Genomic DNA, 19,126 nt, shown 5'->3' with positions numbered 1-19,126 from the left:
CTTCTTTTTCAGGGGAGACCTGACCAAGACAGGAAAAACACAAAGTTACAGACAGGAATCACAAAAAAGATTTATTTTAGATTTAAAAACATTTAAGGAACCAGCTTCTTGAGCTAAAGTGACTAGAAGTGTATCAATCTGCATGTGAAAATAGTCCCAAAACTATATTTCTTCCTGTTTCAGAGAGTTTTTAAACCAGTCTTTTCATCCTTAAAGAAAAGGAACAGGTTTACAAGTTAGGCCTTAATAATCTTAAGGCAGACTAAACTGATGTTTGTGTTTTTAACTGGGATTTGTTTCCAATAAGGAAGTGTCCAGCAGTATATCTGGAGACTTACCCTTGAAATCAGGTACATGTACTCTCCTGTAGGATCCAGGGCCCAGCAAATGAAATCCTGTTAGTTTTGTTTGTGCTCTCCTGGAGCATGGCAGTATATTAACTCTGTGTCCTTGGATGACACCTCCTTGTTCTGACTGTGCTGTGGATAAGAAACACATCCTCGACATCTGAACACAGCAGTAAAGCAAATTAAAAGTCATAAATTAAATCAAAATGCCCCCCAGGGGATGAAAACACTGCGGTGTGGAGATTATATTGTGTTCGAAATCTCTTTAGGATCTCTCGCTGCCTGGTTTCTTGCACCAGTCCCTCCTCTTGTTTCGTTTTTGATGCCAAACTGAATCTTTCCTGCAGCTCTCCTACGTGGACGCAGAGGGTAACCCCATCGGCGTGGTCCAGATGACGTTCCTGCGGTTGCTGAGCGCGGCGGCCAGACAGAACATGACCTACAACTGCTACCAGTCGGTGGCCTGGCACGACCAGGACCAGGACAACTACGACAAGGCCATCCGCTTCCTGGGCTCCAACGACGAGGAGATGTCTTATGATAACAACCCTTACATCCGCGCCCTGGTCGACGGCTGTGCGGTGAGTCAAAGACTTGTTTGTGTCGGGTTCTTTGAAGAAACGCTGTCAGAGATTTGAGTCTCTGTGGTCTTTGTTGTGGCAGAACAAAAAGCGAGTGATGTCTGTATTTCTGAGGGAATATTCCAGTGCTGACCCTCCCCCCCTGCTGTGTTTGTCTCTTCCTGACAGTTGAAAAAGGGCTACGAAAAGACAATACTTGAGATCAACACACCAAAGGTGGAGCAGGTGCCATTCGTGGACATCATGTTCAACGACTTTGGCGGCTCCACGCAGAAGTTTGGATTCGAAGTGGGCCCTGTCTGTTTCATCGGCTAAGACTGTTTACTGAGCAAATGGAGAAAAAAAATCAAAGCATATATTTGTTTTCTCAGAAAAAATAAAACAAAATGAAAAAGAATAGGACACTTGTAAAAAAAAAAAGAAAGAGTAACTTTTTTTTCCATAAAGCAACAAGTTTGAGTAAAAAGAAATCAAGTCGAAGAAATTCTATCGGATAGAGGAAAAATAACCTTGAAACCTCAGTGTGCCTTCTCCATCACATGCAAGTTTTGAAACTGGATGTCAGATCCTGCCTCTTTAAAACGCACGCACAGGTCTGTAGCCCGCCCACGTCATCTCTCGAGTGAGTCTCTTTTTTATTTTCACGACCTTAACATCGAAGGCGACCCTGAGATCTGCCGCCGCACCAGACGGTCGCAGCATTTGCCACGGACTCCATCTGATTCGGCTTTTTTTTTCTTTAATGTCTCATGTTTTCCTTCATCTCTTCAGCTTCTTCCACTTCTTTTTTTTTGTTGCTTTGTTTGCTCATTCACTACAGAAGCTTTGTTTGTGCATAATTGTCCTTCCCATTCTCTTGGAATGGATCTTATATATATAAATATATATAAATAATTTTTATGTTTGTAAGTACATTCTGTATATTTTTTTTTTCCTGGTTATGTTTATTGCTTTTTTCTGGCTTCAAAACATGCATGTGACTTTAATAAGTGTGAGGTAGGAGACGACGGAAACGGGGTAACATCTTTAAAAATAAAAAAATAAAAAAACAAGATAAAAAAATGAAAGTGAGGAAATTCGTCTTGTAAATTAGAAAAACAAACAATTGGGAAGTCCTGTCTTGTTGCAGTTGTGGAGCACACCTTGTTGTAATTTAAGAACAGAATGGAAATAAAGGATGGAAACAAGCTCTGTGATATTATGTGACAGTTTGATTTCCATGAGAAAAATACTACATTCCTCCTTTTGTGCCCTCTGAACACAACGCCTTCTCCGGTGGTGATATCATTAACTTAATAAAAAGCTTTTTTTTCTCCTTTAAATACTCACCCGTCTGACTATGCAATGGGAGATGATGTCACATTTTAATGGCGAACACAAAGAAATCAAAAACCCTAGGTGCTATTTTCTCTCTTCTGTGGTGCTATGTAATTTTCTAGTTGTTTTATGAATGAAAGGATTATTTGGTGATAATATTCGATCACCAGCATCCCCGCCCCTCCCCTTCCCCCTCATTTTTGACTCCTTTAAACCACTGTGTTTGGACGCAGGTGGATCTATGCTGCATCCATTTCCTGTATGTTTTTTTTTTTTTTAACTATTCAGCAGTGGTGCTGTGCATGCCATTGCTCTCCATCTCTGCTCCCAGATCAGTGCAGCTTGGTGGCGTATGTAACCTCCTGCTTCAGCTGGACCGCACAGATTATAAACTAGTACCAAATTATTTGGAATTAACCAGAGGGAAATGAGATGTTTTGGGGTATTTTTTCGTTGCATATCATTCGTGCTCTTGCTGTTGGATCACACGTCAAAGTGACAGAGTTGAGGAGTGGACATGTTGGGAAAGAGTCCAAAGTTTGTTTTTGGGATAAAACCCTCAACCCTTCCACCAAAGGTTTTATATTTGTAGCTTTATGGGCCATGATGGCTTGAAATCACTTGTTTTGTACGGGAAACAACTTGAAAAGTATATTTTTCTTGATTTAACCGCAGTAGCAGGTCGCTAAATTAGCCAGCATAAAAAAAAAACATATTTTTTTGCCCTTGTAATTATGCTCTTTGTTCAAACTATGCACTCTCTATGCTTATGACCACTAGTATCTACCACAGAATTTTTACAGCTCTCCATACATAGGTTTGTTTTATTTCCTTTCCTTTTATTTTTATTTTTTTTTAAATCTTCAATATGTGACTTGAACCATTTCTGTTAACTCAATATGCTTGTAGATCTTTGGCTTTATTTTTCATTGCGATGCAGTACACCCAAATTTAAACTCTTCGCTCTCAATAAGAAAAAAAAAAAGAGGACAAATTTTTGTAAATTTCCAGAACCAGCAGTGATGCTGCCATTATTTTGTTCTTTGTTTTATTTTGTAGATTTCAATTTGTCTGTCTGTTTTTTGTTTGTTTTCACCGTCTTGTCAAACCTGTGTAAGGATAAGAGGATAGAAGTTATATTGGTTTTTATGTCAATAATAAATTCAAGTTTACTGTGGCCATCCACTCTTGTATGTCTTTTGAAGCATTAAAACCTATCTGTATGCATGAAATTGTAAAGTTTTTTCTCTTGTTATAACTGATTTGTAGAGTGACATGATCTCCGGTCCACGTCTCTTCTTCTTCCTCATCAGGATACGTCAGTTTTTCTATGGTTATGTCCACGATTGTGAAGTGGAGAGAAAAATGATGAACCTGTAACTCTACCAAAGCCAATGTTCATTTGTAGTATATTTATTGTATTATTTAAAATAATAAAATAAATGTTAAATGACACCATAGTGTAAGTGTAAGAGGCGCCCTCTTTACAAACGGTCATAATTCACTACATGCTTTTTTCTTATACGACACATGAGCTGGAAATCACTTCCTCTAATGAAGAATACAGAATGCAATCAGCCACAGTGATTCGAATTGATTGTAGAGCCTTCAGTAAAGCATTAACTGCAGCTTTTGTGTGTGAGAATGTGTTAAAAGCTAAGTTTTAACGACTTTAATGAATGAGTGGATGTCTGATTAAGTCAGGAACAGGCTTCGCTGTGCTTTATTGGCCACATTGTCCTGTTTTAATTGTGCCAAATAACTCTTGCTCCACAGATCCAGCAGGAAAAAAAGAAGCTCTTCTCCCTCGCCGTCTGACTGCAGTTCATCACCGATTGTTTCCTGCTGATACCACTCACAGATTTCTCAAAGAAACTTCCTGGATGGTGTGGCTATTGTACGTCTTTTCATCATTTGAAGCCAAACTGCCTGCTATACACTCACTGGCTACTCTATTAGGTTCACCTTGGACCCCCTTTCAGAACTGCCTTTATCCTTCATGGCAGAGATTCAACATTCCTCAGAGAGTTTGGTCCATATTGACATGATAGCATCACACAGTTGCTGCAGATTTGTCGGCTGAACATCCATGATGAGAATCTCCCGTTCCACCACATCCCAAAGGTGCTCTATTGGATTGAGATCTGGGGACTGTGGAGGACATTTGAGTACAGGGAACTCATTGTCATGTTGAAGAAAGCAGTCTGAGATGATTCCAGCTTTATGACATGGAGCGTTATCCTGCTGGAAGTAGCCATCAGAAGATGGGTACACTGTGCTCATAAAGGGATGGACATGGTCAGCAACAATACTCAGGTAGGCTGTGGACTTTAAACCACGCTCAGTTGGTACTAAGGGGCCTAAAGTGAGCCAAGAAAATATCCCCACACCATTACACCAGCAGCAGCAGCCTGAACCGTTGATACAAGGCAGGATGGATCCATGCTTTCATGTTGTTGAGGCCAAATTCTGACCCTACCATCTGAATGTGGAGCAGAAATCCAGACTCATCAGACCAGGCAACGTTTTTCCAATCTTCTATTGTCCAGTTTTGGTGTTGCTGTGTGAATTTTAGCCTCAGTTTCCTGTTCTTAGCTGACAGGAGGGTCACCCGGTGTGGTCTTCTGCTGCTGTAGCCCATCTGCCTCAAGGTTGGACGTGTTGTGTGTTCAGAGATGCTCTTCTGCAGACCTCGGTTGTAACCAGCGGTTGTTTGAGTTACTGTTGCCTTTCTATCAGCTCCAACCAGTCTGTCCATTCTCCTCTGACCTCTGGCATCAACAAGACATTTTGTCCCACAGAACTGCTGCTCACTGGATATTTTCTCTTTTTGGGACCATTCTCTGTAAACCCTAGAGATGGTTGTGGGTTAAAATCCCAGTAGATCAGCAGTTTCTGAAATACTCAGACCAGCCCGTCAAAGTCCCTTAAATCACCTGTCTTCCCCATTCTGGTGCTTGCTTGTGATTGGCTGATAAGAAATTTGCATTAACGAGCAGTTGGACAGGTGTGCCTAATAAAGTGGCCAGTAAGTGTATATTTATTGCACAGTGACTCCCCCTAAGTGTACATATTTAATGAAAACCCTCCTTCGTTATCTTCTAAATCTTTTCCTCTCGTGCACCACTTATTAAACAATCTGCTGTGTGTGAGCTTTGATCAAACTGATGCTAGTGAAAACGGCTTGCACCGTCTCATTAGCAGGGAATCTTGCACGGTGCAGTTAGCGCAGTTAGCCTACCAAAGCAAAACAAAACAGAAAAAAAAACATATTCCTCACGATACCACGATCAATATTTAATGCAGTCTTTACAGGATGGATTTAGGTCGATCAGATCAGAGTGTGCTTTCTACTGAGGCAGCATACTGGTGAGTAAAGAAGAAATCCAAGCAAAAAAAAAAAAAAAAAAAAAAAAGCTTTTTCCTCATCTAAGCACAGAACTTTGCAAGTGGGACATCAAAGTGAGAGGAGGAATTAGAAGGGGAAAAAATAACAGGTAGGGATTTAGCTCGAACCAATTATAGCAACTGGTGATGTGTTGAAAAACAGCACAGGCACCCAGGTGTAATAAGCGTGTGAAACATTTAAGAGGTGCAGCTCCTGGATGTGGTACAGGGGTTAAGTTTGTGTAAGAAAACCACTTAGGGACATGTAAATGTGCTCAAAGTGAAGCAGTACTCCTGGAGAAACTCACCCTACGCTGAGGTAAGACTGAGCTGCTGGAGGATAAACTTTGGAGAACTCAATTCCTCCTGTTTTATATAAAAAGAGCAAACGCAGATTGCAAAACTTGAAATCCTGCATTAAAATTAAAAACAGCTACCAGCTATTGTTTCCTCTAAAGTATGGGTGTTTTTTCCTCAGATTGGACTGAGTTATGTTCCTGGAATCAGACATTTTAATACTTCAGCAAACAGTTTTTAGATTAAACCCCCTGATTAATGCTAATGCTCTCCCTCATGGCGTTACACCAGATTTGCTAATCATAAAAATACCAGAGAAATAACACCAACACATTTAGTTAGCTAACCCTAACTGTGGATGAAGTGATATTGGAGCTATGAGGATGACAAACCACAAAGAAACATTTAACTATTCACTTTGGACAGCTAAGTAGTAGAATACAATGATTACTGTTAGCAAACGTTACTGTTGAAAATGTAAAGTAATAATTGGCAAACTGGGCTTCTGTATTTGGTGACAAATTGCAAACAGCTTATCAAAACAGCTAAAACTAGCAAGCATTTCATTGCTGAAACCACTTTTAGCAAGCCAACATAAGTGGATAATGGGACTGTGAGGCTAAAAGATTAAAACTAACAAACAAAAGCATCCTCTTTTTTATGTAATCACTACTTACCACAACTGCTAACATTAGCAAGCATTTTCTTCCCAGGATGAAGTGGCGTTTGGGCTAAGGTTAAAAAAATAACCAAAACAAACAAAAAATGTCACCACAGCTACAGCATCTACTTGCAAACAACACTGTTAGCTTACATAACTGTGGGTAAAAGGACACTGGATCAAATTGTAAGGTAAGAACCAACTAACTATTGTTTTTACAGCCATTAGCTCATAACTAGTGATGGGTACGGCGACATCAATGCCTTGGCGCATATGTCAGTGTGCGTATCGCTTTCAGAAAGTCACGTGATCGATACAGCTGCTGTGTCGCCTGTCTCACTGTGTTTGCAAATTGCATCTGTCAACGGGATGTGTCTTTGCCAAAACAATCACAGATAATTTGAAGCACAATTCTTTCCTTCAAGCCATTGTGATACAGAGCCTAAAAAAAGTAAGGTTTGCATCATGTAGGACCATTTTCATCTTATATCCGAAAATAAGGTATTTCTTTTTATTTCCTTTTTTTCATTCGGTTCCTCTTAGTTTCTGCTTGAACTGAAGCTGGAGATCTTTCTCCAAAACCACAATTGCTAAAACATTTGTTTGATTAAAACACTATTTTAAAATGAAACCTCCCTACCTCAAAGATAATAAGAAGTGTATAAGAAACATCATCACTCAGGACACTTTAACTTTGAGTCACATGTTAGAACTTGTGTTCACATTATTTATTGACTATGTATTCTAAAAAATGAAAGATATTTTAAATTTAGATTACTATACAAAATAAAATGTAATAATTTAAAAAAAAGTGCATTCTGGGTCACTGAATCAGTACGCCAAGTCTTTCAACTCTACTTCCTGCAGTGATGTTTCAGATCCAGCAGGTGTCCCCATTGAGCGATACAGTTACACAGTACCGACACATGTAATCACAACAACAAACACTAGCAAGTGTTTTCCTGCTGCACCACTGTTAGCTAGCTAACATAGCTATAGATAAAGGGACTTGGGAAGAAATGTGTACCAACATAACATTCAGCAGCTAGCATTAACATCGAGCAATTTTCCATGCTATTACTTTTGTTAGCTAGCTAACCTCCTGTCCAACAGACCCATAGTATCTTATAACTCTTTCAAACTGCTCTGTTTTAAGAAGTTCAATGCTAACTTTAACTATTGTCCTACACTAGCTCATGGTTTATTCATATATAGAGGCTAGGTGTTATTTAGATAATTTAACATTTATCTCGTTTGAACTGTTTATTTGTAAAGTTGCTAATGTCTATGAGATTCGAAAAATGAAGAGGTGAAGTAGAAAGTAGCTCACCATGTTTGAATTTAGTGTGATAGAAGTCTAAAGGTAAAATAGTACAAAACTTCAAACCCATGCAAGTGTAATGTGTAGTTTCTGTTATTTAATTGAAAGTCAAACTCCTATGCTCAATTCTCTGTCTTACTAAAAAGTTTTTCTTTATATATATATATATATATATATATATATATATATATATATATATAACTTCATCCAAAGTGTCTTTTTGACCATAGAGGTGACTTACTGCTGTTCCTGTAGGCTGAAAGGAGGATGTGGTTAGGGAGGCTAACCATTAAAAAGCAGTAACTGCTGCCAGCAGAAGACTGGCAGACAATTTTGACTTTTGAAAGAAATAAGGAAGGAGAAAGTAAAGTTAAAGCCGAGAAGTTCAAAAGTACAGTAAATGTTTCAGTGGAAATATGGCTGCCATTGATTTATTGATCAATCTCTGTCTGGACATTTTACAGACAGAACAAGAGGACACTAGTAAAGTTTCAAACACGCCATAAATGTCTCTCTGGATGCTGTTGTTTGGGCAGTAAACTTCTCCCAGCTGCTGTTGCATACTTTTAAATGACAACTGTTCCTGCTCACTCTGTGCTACGACTGCTTGTTAACTCTAAATATACGCTCTATATGCCATACATTCAGTTTTCATGATATTACACAAAAATCAAATCACTACATGCTCCAAAGTGCTGTTAATGTGTGGTCAGAGCTTGTTAAGGAAGAATTAGAGGGTCAAGTGCTAAGAGAGTCAAAATTGGGACAGAGCCCTGAGTTAATGTGTAATTGCTTTGAGCCTGTGGATCCGCGGCCAACAGAGCCCATTCATAGCCCGGCCCCGGCACTGCTGACCTACTTACATATGAATCAGATAGTGGAGGAGACTGAGATAGTGCTACAACTGAGAGAGTGTCATATTGGGGCGTTATTAATAACAGGCTTTTCCACTCCAGTAGACTTTGAGATTAAAGTGTGACAGCAGTTCAAGATAATAGTTCCCTAATGCAATAAGAGCTGGACATCAGAGCGTTATACTTAGTGAATATCATGTGTCCTCACAGGTGTTTTAATGCCATTTTAAGCTTCATTATTCCTGGATTAGAACTGTAATTTCACAAAAACTTTTTTTCCTCCAGCACTTCACCCAAACAAATTTGTCATTTGTTCTTTCATTATCTGTGTCTGCGATATGAACAAGGAATGAAGACACTGTGGTGAGCACAATGTAATTCAATTCTCAAGATGGATGTAAGGTGCACATAACAAAAAGTGAGAAAAGGAGCTTCACTTTAACAATGACTTCAGATGGAAATAATTTGCAGGAGTGATGTTTTTATCTTAGGGAGGAAGCAGAACAGGCGACGCACCTTGTTTGCAATCTGCATGATTGAGAGTCAGTGCATTCTCAGACTGAACCAATCAGCGCAGAGTTCAAAACCTCTGGAGTAGTTTTGTTTTGAGTCAACTTATTTTAATGTATTCTTTAAATTGTTTACATTTTAAGTAGAGCTGCTGACGCATCAGTCCTCTTGCAGTTATAAAAAGAAATGCTTTTTTTTTCCCCAATGCTATTTTGTCCCTTTCAGACTGTAAATAAATCACCACAGTGTCCTGATGGTTGCAGTGGAAAACAAAGCTTAGCTGAGAGTAACATGAACTAAATTCAACAAAGTATGTTAAATTTGAGCCACCACCTTTAAAAACTCACTGTTGTTGCACTGCAGTTTTTACAGTAATGAAACTAAAAGTTTTATTGAAAGGTAGAGTCTACAGGATTTTCCTGAAAAATGAAACGTCAACTCTTACAGGAATTATCCCGCTCAATAGTCTCCCACTGGCCTCTCTACATGTGTGTCAGTGTCAGTGTCTGCCTTGAACCCTCTCCTCTGCCAGTATGATGATATTTTAGTTGTTTCGGGACGTTTCTGGGTGGAAAGTTCATGTGTTTACCTCAGCCAATCACAGCACGCCCAGTGCACAAGTAACTTTGCATGTTGATTAGCGAGTGGAAGAAGAAGCTAACCCCAAGCTAATGTGATAGTACACATAGCACGGAGCATGAAAAACACAACAAACTTGAAACAACAGCAGGTATGTGTCAAATACTTGTGATTAGCTTGCTTTGATTAGCTTACGTAGTCAGAGTCAGAGGCTCAGGGTGTGGGCTGCTGCTGGCACTGAGCCAAGGAGGAGGAGCCTATTTTCAATTTATGTTGACTAACAAGTGACGACAATTCCTGCAGACTCTACCTTTACTTACTGGCAAGAAATGCTTTATAGCAATTATACTGACTAAAATCTGTTTTAAATGCTGAAAAATTGAATTTTAAAGACAAGTTCATGACACAATTTCGGGTTAACTATTTCAATTTACCTATTGATTATGGTTTTAAAAGGTATCCTTATTGAAAAGCTAAGCAGAAGGGTTTTTTTTCCTCACAATACAAACGCATGCAAGAATTGCGTTTCTTCATGACAAGATTGTGAAAGTTTACCTGAAATTTTCCAGCCAATTTAATGACAAACAACAGAATAATACATATGAGTTTCTAATCCAACATCAACCACCTGCTCACTACATGTTTTTCCTAACTTTTTCATTCTAGTTGTGTAGAAAATATCCACAGCAGGACGTTTAATGCATCATTTATTGTAAGTCATATCTTGATTGGTTTTGAAAGAAACAGGGAACAGAACTTTGTACTTTGACAAGTTTTCCTGTTTTACTTGATGAAGGTTTTTGTTAATCTGCCAGTAGCTCCCAGCACAATGTGTAGCTCTTTAGTCTGACCTTTGCCCCAAGTGTAGTTTTTGATCCAGCCCATCTATCAGTCTTTGAATATCTCCTGTCTTTTTCTTTTCTCGTCTAAGTCAACATAATTTAACTTCAGTTTTAGGGTTTTCTTTCTGAAGGCACTTTTGTCCATCTCACAAAACTAGCTGCAGAAATTGTCTCTCCCAATATGATATACTCTTATATCCCTTTCATATTCATTTGACATGTTTTATGAGCAAAGACCAAGTGAAGAAGCATTTCAGACCAAAGCAATCTTCAGATTACTTTATTCTCACAGACAGATTTGGATGTTTCTGATAGATTCCACCCACCATCTTGCCCTCAGTCATTACTCCATCTGACTGGATGATGAAACAGGTCTGAAATCAGTAAAAATGTTCTACAATTTCAGGCCAAGTCATGAAGAATGTACAACAAGAGGCAATTTGCTCCATTCAAATTCATGGAATTGAGAAATCATTAAAAAAAGGAAGTTTCAGAGCTGAAATGTCAGAGAATCATTACGAAGAATGCTATCAGATACCTACCACCTAAAAACATGACCAGTTCTGGCCAGTTCTCTGAATTATTTTGGAAGGGGGTTATCAGAAGAGAAGCTAGCTGCCTACACTTAAAGAGGAGGAAGGTTCTGGTACTCCTGTAAAGAATGATTTGCATTTCAGCTATTGTCTAAAATGCTTAGTTTTAGCTGCTGTCCCTTTAAGGCTCCCAGCTACACAAACACCCTTCCCTCTGATTGGCCAGGCATTTGGAGGCCCATCTGGGATGGATTCAGGATTGTCTTCAACACATGAATATGTCATTAAAAATCCACACATATTTAGTGTAGGCATTGTTGCTTCATATCCAAAAACTTTTTAAGAACAGGGGGCATCTTGAGGTGTGATACCGTGAAATGAGACACGTTTAAAAATCATCTTTTCAGTGTCCTTTTTTATTTAAAATGTGATGCTAATGTGTTCAAAATATTTGATTGAATTGAATTAATTAATTAATTAATCTTTTTTTAAAACAGGCTGAAAACAAACAAACAAACAAAACAAGCTTAATGTTGAAATACAAGGTACAGGCTAATTCACAATATAAGGCTAAAACACAAACTAAAGGCTAAAACACAAGCTACAGGCTGGAACACGAGCTAAAGGCTGAAATGCAGGCTAAAGGCTTAAACACAGACTAATGGCTCAAAAGCAGGCTAAAGGATAAAACACAAGCTAGAGGCTAAAACATGGACTCAAGGCTAAAACACAGGTTAAGCTGTTTGTGCTAATGTTTTTCATCCAACCCACAGTCAGCAGTTATTCTGCAGTGGTCTGTTCAAACTTGAGAGTCTATCAATAAAATGAAGAGTGAGGTTATGTTAGCTCCGATTGGTAGATGACTGGCAGGACATAGCCAGGACTCACACATTACAGGCGCTAAAGTAGCGCTAAAATAGCCATCTACTAAACTACGGTACAAACTGTCAGTGCTTGGTTGCTGTCAATGTGATGCCACGTTGTATTGTATTCGCTAAAAGCAGTCTTGAGTAAAGAAAAGAAAAGTTATGAAAAGATCTCATCTCCATTCAATTTTCAAAACAAATGCTTTGTGAAGAGTCACGCCTTCACGACAAAGATGTCACTGCAGTCTACTTCAAACAAGAAAGTGAGATACATCAGCTGTGACTGATATATATACAAATGTTAAATGGGTCAAAATTTTGACCAAGAAACATTTTGTGGTTCACTAGAAGCTTCTCCTTCCTCAGGACATGAGGGACATTTGCACCAAACTCCATGGAAGGTCATCCAGAAACTGCTAAATGTCAACCTGCTCTTAGCACTGCACAGAAACTCAGGGGTCTGTGGAGACCCTGAGAGGCTGTGTCAAACCTCATTGTGATTCATGCACCATTTGTAGGGCCAAAAGTGACATCCCTGAAACTGTAATGAAATGCCAGCAAGGCAGAAATACACAGAAGTTATTATTCAAAACATCCACTGAGTGTAATTTATTTCCTGAATTCAAGGTTTTTACTTTGATTTTGCATAAGCTGGTAAAACAGGCAAACAAACAAACAACAGCCCTGAGGTTCAGGATAGAAATGCATTTTGGGACCAATCAGATTATATTATGTAATATTTGAGGCTGTCAAATGACTAATTTTTTTAAAGCATGATTAATTGCAGAATTTTATTTGCCTGTGTAGTCAACTGGAAGTTAGGCTGAGTCAGCTTTTCCATCATGGCGACTGCTGCTTAAAACTCAGCTTCAGGAACCAGTGGGTGCAGTTATGGAGACAATGTAGATATTTTATTTGGCCTATGGAAGAGGCTGACAACTTTGGACTTTTCAACCTTTCTTTAACAAAGATTTAACTCTTTATTTTTACCATCCCCTTTTCTCTTTGATGTGATTCTTTTTGCTGTAATTTTGGAGTTTATTCCTTTTTTTGTGCCTTTCCTTTATATAATAAAAAAACACATCAATATATATTGAAATATTTTGATATTTTTAAATATTCTATGCACATTTTATAGAACAGAGTTTTAAAAAGTAGAAACAATCTAACACTTTTATTTGCAAAATTAAAAGATTTACATAATTTCCCATTTATTGTTATCACATAAACTGAAATCTAGAAAAGTGTTAATGGCATAATAAAAAAAAAAATTATACATATATATCTTTATATATATATATATATAAATATATATATATATATATATATATATATATATATATATATATATATATATATATATATATATATATATATAGAGAGAGAGAGAGAGAGAGAGAGAGAGAGAGAGAGAGAGAGAGAGACTGAAACTGCATATATATATATATACATGCAGTTTCAGTCAGGATTTCCCTACTTGTCCAGAAAAAAAAAAAAAACCTTAATAAAAATTATATATATATATATATATATATATATATATATATATATATATATATATATATATATATATATATATATATATATATATTTATATATATATATATACATATATAGAGAGAGAGACTGAAACTGAAACTGCATCTATATATATATATATATATATATATATATATATATATATATATATATATATATATATATATATATATATATATATATATATATATAATTTTTATTAAGATTTTTTTTTTTTCTGGACCAGTAAAGAAATCCTGACTAAAATTGCATCTATATATATATATATATATATATATATATATATATATATATATATATATATAGATGCAGTTTTAGTCAGGATTTCCTTACTTGTCCAGAAAAAAAAAATCTTAATAAAAATTATATATTTATAAATATATATATATATATGTATATATATATATATATATATATATATATATATATATATATATATATATATATATATATATATATATATATATATATATATATAGATGCAGTTTCAGTCAGGATTTCCTTACTTGTTTAGAAAAAAAAAAAAAAATCTTAATTTGAGATATTAAAGATGCTATGAGGAGGATCTTTTTTGATTGGACTGCTTTGCCACCTTCTGGCCCGGAGTCTCACACACACTGTCGTAAAGATGTGACTTTAAACCAAGAGTGTTTGTTTTGGGAAAAAAAAAAATTGTTCAAGTCAACTTTTTTTTTCAAGTTATTTATCAGTGCAGTTACGTAGCGCTACAGTATGAAGCGTGACAACAAGCAAATGTTGCAGTAGCTGGGTATATGTAGTGCTATCGGTAGCCTGGTTGCCCCACAACATAACTGTCGGCTTGTTAGGCTCCAGTGTCCACCATCGCTACAAAATTAATCACAGAAATTGTTTTCAGCAGAAAAAAAACACAAATCTCTTTTCTCACTACTAAACTTTATCAGCCGGCGTGGTGTTGTCATAGAGATCTGAGGAGCCATAAATCAATCCAGTCATGCTTGCCCCTTGCCCCCTTTGAGATATTAAATTATGACAATTTTATTGAGTCTAAGAAATGCTTAGATTTCAGTTTTTGCTGTGTGTTTTTTTTAAATTAAATTTAGTCTTTTTTTTTAGTCAGTTTTGGTTTTCACATTCTTCATTCTCCAGTCTCCTCCTCATACGAGAGGCTAGACATTTCCTGGCTGATCCAAACTGAGCAATATACATTTTTTTTTACGCATATAGCTGTATAAACCAGACTGAGGCTATCAGAAACATAACCAGTCAGGCGTTGTATTTCTGCGTGAAATCAAATCACTTGTGTGAGAAATCACATTCAGAAGCGAGCAGCTTTTCGCTCAGCCAGATTACAGAGGGCCTTTGATTATGACGGACACGTCTTCAGATGTTTCTCAAAGCACCTGCTTGCCCACACAAGTGCTGCAGTCATCCTGTCTGATTACACCTCTCTAAGGTTGACATGAGGTGAACTGACGCTCTGTGTTGGCTGAGGACACAGACCTCCATCCACTCATAAGGAAATTTGTTGGTTTAAATCAGGAAAAAAAAGGGATTTTGAAGGTGCTCCATAGCTGCTAGGAGAATAGGGCAGATGTCAATCAAGTGCAGTCTGTACCCGCCCACACAGTGAGGTCTGATCAGATAGGTGACAACACCTGTGTAGGCGTGCTGTGGCTTCAAATGAGCCGCCACACGCTGCACATTTTACTTCTTTCTTTCTATGTTTGCTCATTAGCTTCTGTTGTCTTTTTTTCTTCAATAAGTTATAAACTGCAGCTGTTCTACTACAGCTGAAATGTCTTTATTAGTTGCTATTGTAGCCTTATGTTCATCAGTTGTGAGCAGTGGAGCACGTTTTATAATTGTACTTAAAGTATGCAGTTTACTTTTTTAAACAAGCGTTATATTGAAAAGATTACCATCACAGATAGGATCTTCCTTTGAGAGGATATAAATCCAGAGATGAAAGCAGACAGGAGAGCAGGAGAGGAAAACCAGAAGAGTTTTTCAAAAAAAAAAAAAAAAAAAAAAGAAGGAGGAAAGCTGTGATGAGGAAACGAGGGAGATGTTTGATGTGTAAATACATCGCACACAGCCGGTGATGTTTTCCCTAAAGAAACGCAGGTAAATAACACACGATTTTGGTATATATTTAGAATAATATTCAAATAAGTGTCAGATATCATTAGCATGCAGAGATTGAATTAATCTTATCGTCTTGCGCTGCTCCTTCTTTCTTCGCTCCTTGTAGCTATTGTCAGGAGAGGAAGACAAACATGTGAGATGTTGTTAAACTCAGTTCCTCAGAAAATGGGAGATTCTCATGGGCAACAAAAGCCATGATGTTTCTGAAAAAAGAAAATACCAAATCTGCTGAAATCTGTCTGTAAATGGTGAATGTTTGTTTTCATTTCTATGGTTAAACTTTGATCGAAAACACTTCTTCTGTAGCTGTGGATATCATTTCACTTGGCTCTGTGAATATTTATGTGAATGTTTGAGGTGGAAATTCAATTACTGGAAAGAGAAAGAGAAAATGACTAAAAAAATAGTCCTCGAAATTATGAATTCGACTCCATGAATTTTACAAATCTTACAAATAAAAAGAGACAAATGGGCCAGCGAAACTGATATTCAAAAGTGTCTTTTGTAAAAATGAATGATTAAAAGCATCTGAAGGGCTTTTTCTCACATTTTATTATTCATCAGTGCATTGAGATTGAAACATTTTATTACATGTCATCAGCTGGAAGGGCACCCAGAGGGCACTGTATTACACTTATTCTGCTCTAAGTGCATCCAGGGGACTACTAATTACATTATACGTGCAGGTAGAGCATCCAGGTGTCACTTTATTACAATTTGTACACAGGTAGGGCATCCAGATGAAAGGGCTTTTTTGCATTTGTTCCACTGGGAAGGCATCCAGAGGGCACTTTATTATATTTGAACTGCTAGAAGATTATCCAGATGACACCTTATAACATTTTGTACATTGGATAGGGCATCCATATATCACTTTATTTCATTTTGTCCAGTAGAAGGGCATCCAGGGGCCACTGTATCTAATTTTGTTCAATGGTAGGGTATCCAAAGGGCACTTTTTACATTTCGTCCAATGGAAAGGCATCCAGAGGGCACTTTTTACATTTTGTCCAATGGAAAGGCATCCAGAAGTCACTTTATTACATTATGGTCAATGGAAGGGCATTCAGAGGTCACTTTTTATACATTTTGTCCAATGGAAGGGTATTCAGAGGTCATCTTATTACATTTTGTCCAACGGTAGGAAATAAGAGGTCACTTTTTATACATTTTGTCAAATGGAACGGGCATCCAGAGGTCATGTTGTTACATTTGTTGAAAGGAAGGGCATCCAGTGGTCACTTTTTATACATATTGTTGAAAAGAATGGTATCCAGAGGTCACTTAATTATATTTCGTCCAGTGGAAGGGCATCCAGAGGTCACTTTGTCACATTTTGTCCAGTAGAAGGGCATCCAGAGGTCACCTTATCACATTTTGTCCAATGGCAGGGTATTCAGAGGGCACTTTTTTACATTCTGTCCAATGGAAGGGCATCCAGAGGTCACCTTATCACATTTTGTCCAATGGCAGGGTATCTGGAGGTCACTTTATTACATTATGTCCAATGGTAGGGTTTTCAGAGGTCACTTTTTATACATTTTATCCAATGGTAGGGTTTTCAGAGGTCACTCTTTATACATTTTGTTAAATGGAAGGGCATCCAGAGGTCATGATATTTCATTTGTTGAAATGAAAGACATCCAGTGGTCACTTTTTTTCTTTACATTTTGTTGAATAGAAGGGTATCCAGATGTCACTTTATTACATTTTGTCCAGTGGAAGGGCATCCAAGGGCTAATGTATTATATTTTGTCAAATGGAAGGGCATCTAAAGGTCACCTTATTACATAATATATACAAGAGGTGCCACTACAAGAATAATTTCTGTGTGTTTCCTGTTTAAAAGGGCACCAAAGCCGGCTTTTTGTTGTATTTATTTCCTACAAAGGAATCCATGAGGGCACTTCTGCTGGATTATTCTCAGACATGAGGGCACCCGGGGGGGATGATTGTCCCTCAGAGCATCCATGCCCCCCCACTGAGTGCACCATACAACAAAAGAAAACCACTTCACTTCGATATCAAAACCTGCTCCTGCTCTCATGAATTGTGTTGATTGGATTAGTAAAGAGGGATTAGCTGTTGTGTGACTATCATCCTAATTGGTTAGGCGGAAACGATTGTAATTAAGGTGTAATTTGTGCAAGCCAAAATTACAATCAGCCTGAATAAACTGAAATGATAGTACTTTGAATCAGGCTGTTAATCTGTTTTAGTCTCTTACAGATGTTTGTTGTTACCATAATACCCCAAAACGACATGTTTAAAGCTTGTTGTGGATTTGATTTTCAGTGGTTTCCAAAGTTGAAGTTTTCCCAGATTTGCATAGAAAGCACGTTTTCTTTGCTGTGTGTCCCCGCAGATGGATGAGAACTTAAAACATAAGACTGCTTTGAGGAATAACGTCTGGCCCTGAAGTGATGTTATGAATTATGCGCCAAAAAGGAATAGCTAACATTATGACTTTGAACCTCCTCCCAGCAGGAGAAGCTTTGTCTCAGTCATGTAAAACTTAGCACTTGATTTAATTAGATCTTCTTGTTTCACGGCCAGAAGGAAGAGCATATGGTCCTGCACTTTTTCCCCCCTCCTTCGCTCACGTACAGTAGCTGTGTTCTATTTTCAGGATCCCAGAGTATCAGCTTTGAAGCTGCGGGCGTCTCTTCCTCACTCTGGAGCTCCCCTGTAGAGAGACAGGGTCAAAGAGACCTGCGTGGTACCGGACCCAAACAGCAGCCAAGGACGTCCAGAATTAACGACATTAATCACTTCTCTCAGACACAGTGTGAGGGAAGCTTCTTTTTCCCTTGATGTCATTCATGGGGAGACAAAACAAGGACAGGGTAAATAATTCACTTAAATGAATAACTTATTGGTCCTGCTATTAGTTTGGGTCTTTAAATAGTTTTGGAGCCTGATGCAATTCTGCTCTTTGCTGCATGAGCAATGTGCTGCAACTCTGAATATAAAAACTCAAAATTCTGCACAAACACTTTCAACCTGCACCATGACTGCATGAGACATTACACTGCCAGTCAGACATTTGACTGACTGATGTGAATATAATCCCCCAAAAGTTATTACATGTTCATTCCAATGAGCACCAGGGTGAGGGTCCATGACCTGTTAGACTTGAACTGGTCCAATGACATGGTAAGAAGCAGCTCAAATTTGGGGCTGTTATGCTTTTGATCACTCAAAGGATGGAAATGGGAGCATGGGAAATTTAACAGTGATTTTTATTAATGTTTGTCTTTTTCTTTTTCTTTCTTTTTTTTTTTTTTTAACATCTTTTTGTACTTTTGTAGTTTAACTTTTTTGCTTCTTTTATATTGTAAGGTCATTAAAGGCACTATTCAATT

The 19,126-nt window shown here is 37.6% G+C and overlaps 1 protein-coding gene across 2 annotated transcripts in view; it reads left to right on the top strand.

Annotated features, from left to right (window-relative positions):
• Window positions 1-3,635, top strand: part of col5a1 (procollagen, type V, alpha 1) — a 119,407-nt gene extending 115,772 nt beyond the window's left edge. For both annotated transcript variants that reach the window (XM_074689819.1, XM_074689818.1), the window contains exons 65-66: window positions 695-928; window positions 1,097-3,635. In XM_074689819.1, coding sequence (XP_074545920.1) covers window positions 695-928; window positions 1,097-1,243 — 381 coding nt within the window. In that variant the 3' untranslated portion in view covers window positions 1,244-3,635. The remainder of the gene's footprint in view (window positions 1-694; window positions 929-1,096) is intronic.
• The last annotated feature ends 15,491 nt before the right edge of the window (window positions 3,636-19,126 follow it).

Source organism: Halichoeres trimaculatus, unplaced genomic scaffold (assembly GCF_033239565.1).
Source record: "Halichoeres trimaculatus isolate MK-OKI-2021-1 unplaced genomic scaffold, fHalTri1.1 fHalTri1_scaffold_16, whole genome shotgun sequence".
Classification (NCBI taxonomy): Eukaryota; Metazoa; Chordata; class Actinopteri; order Labriformes; family Labridae; genus Halichoeres; species Halichoeres trimaculatus.
This window is presented reverse-complemented; position numbering and strand designations above follow the sequence as displayed.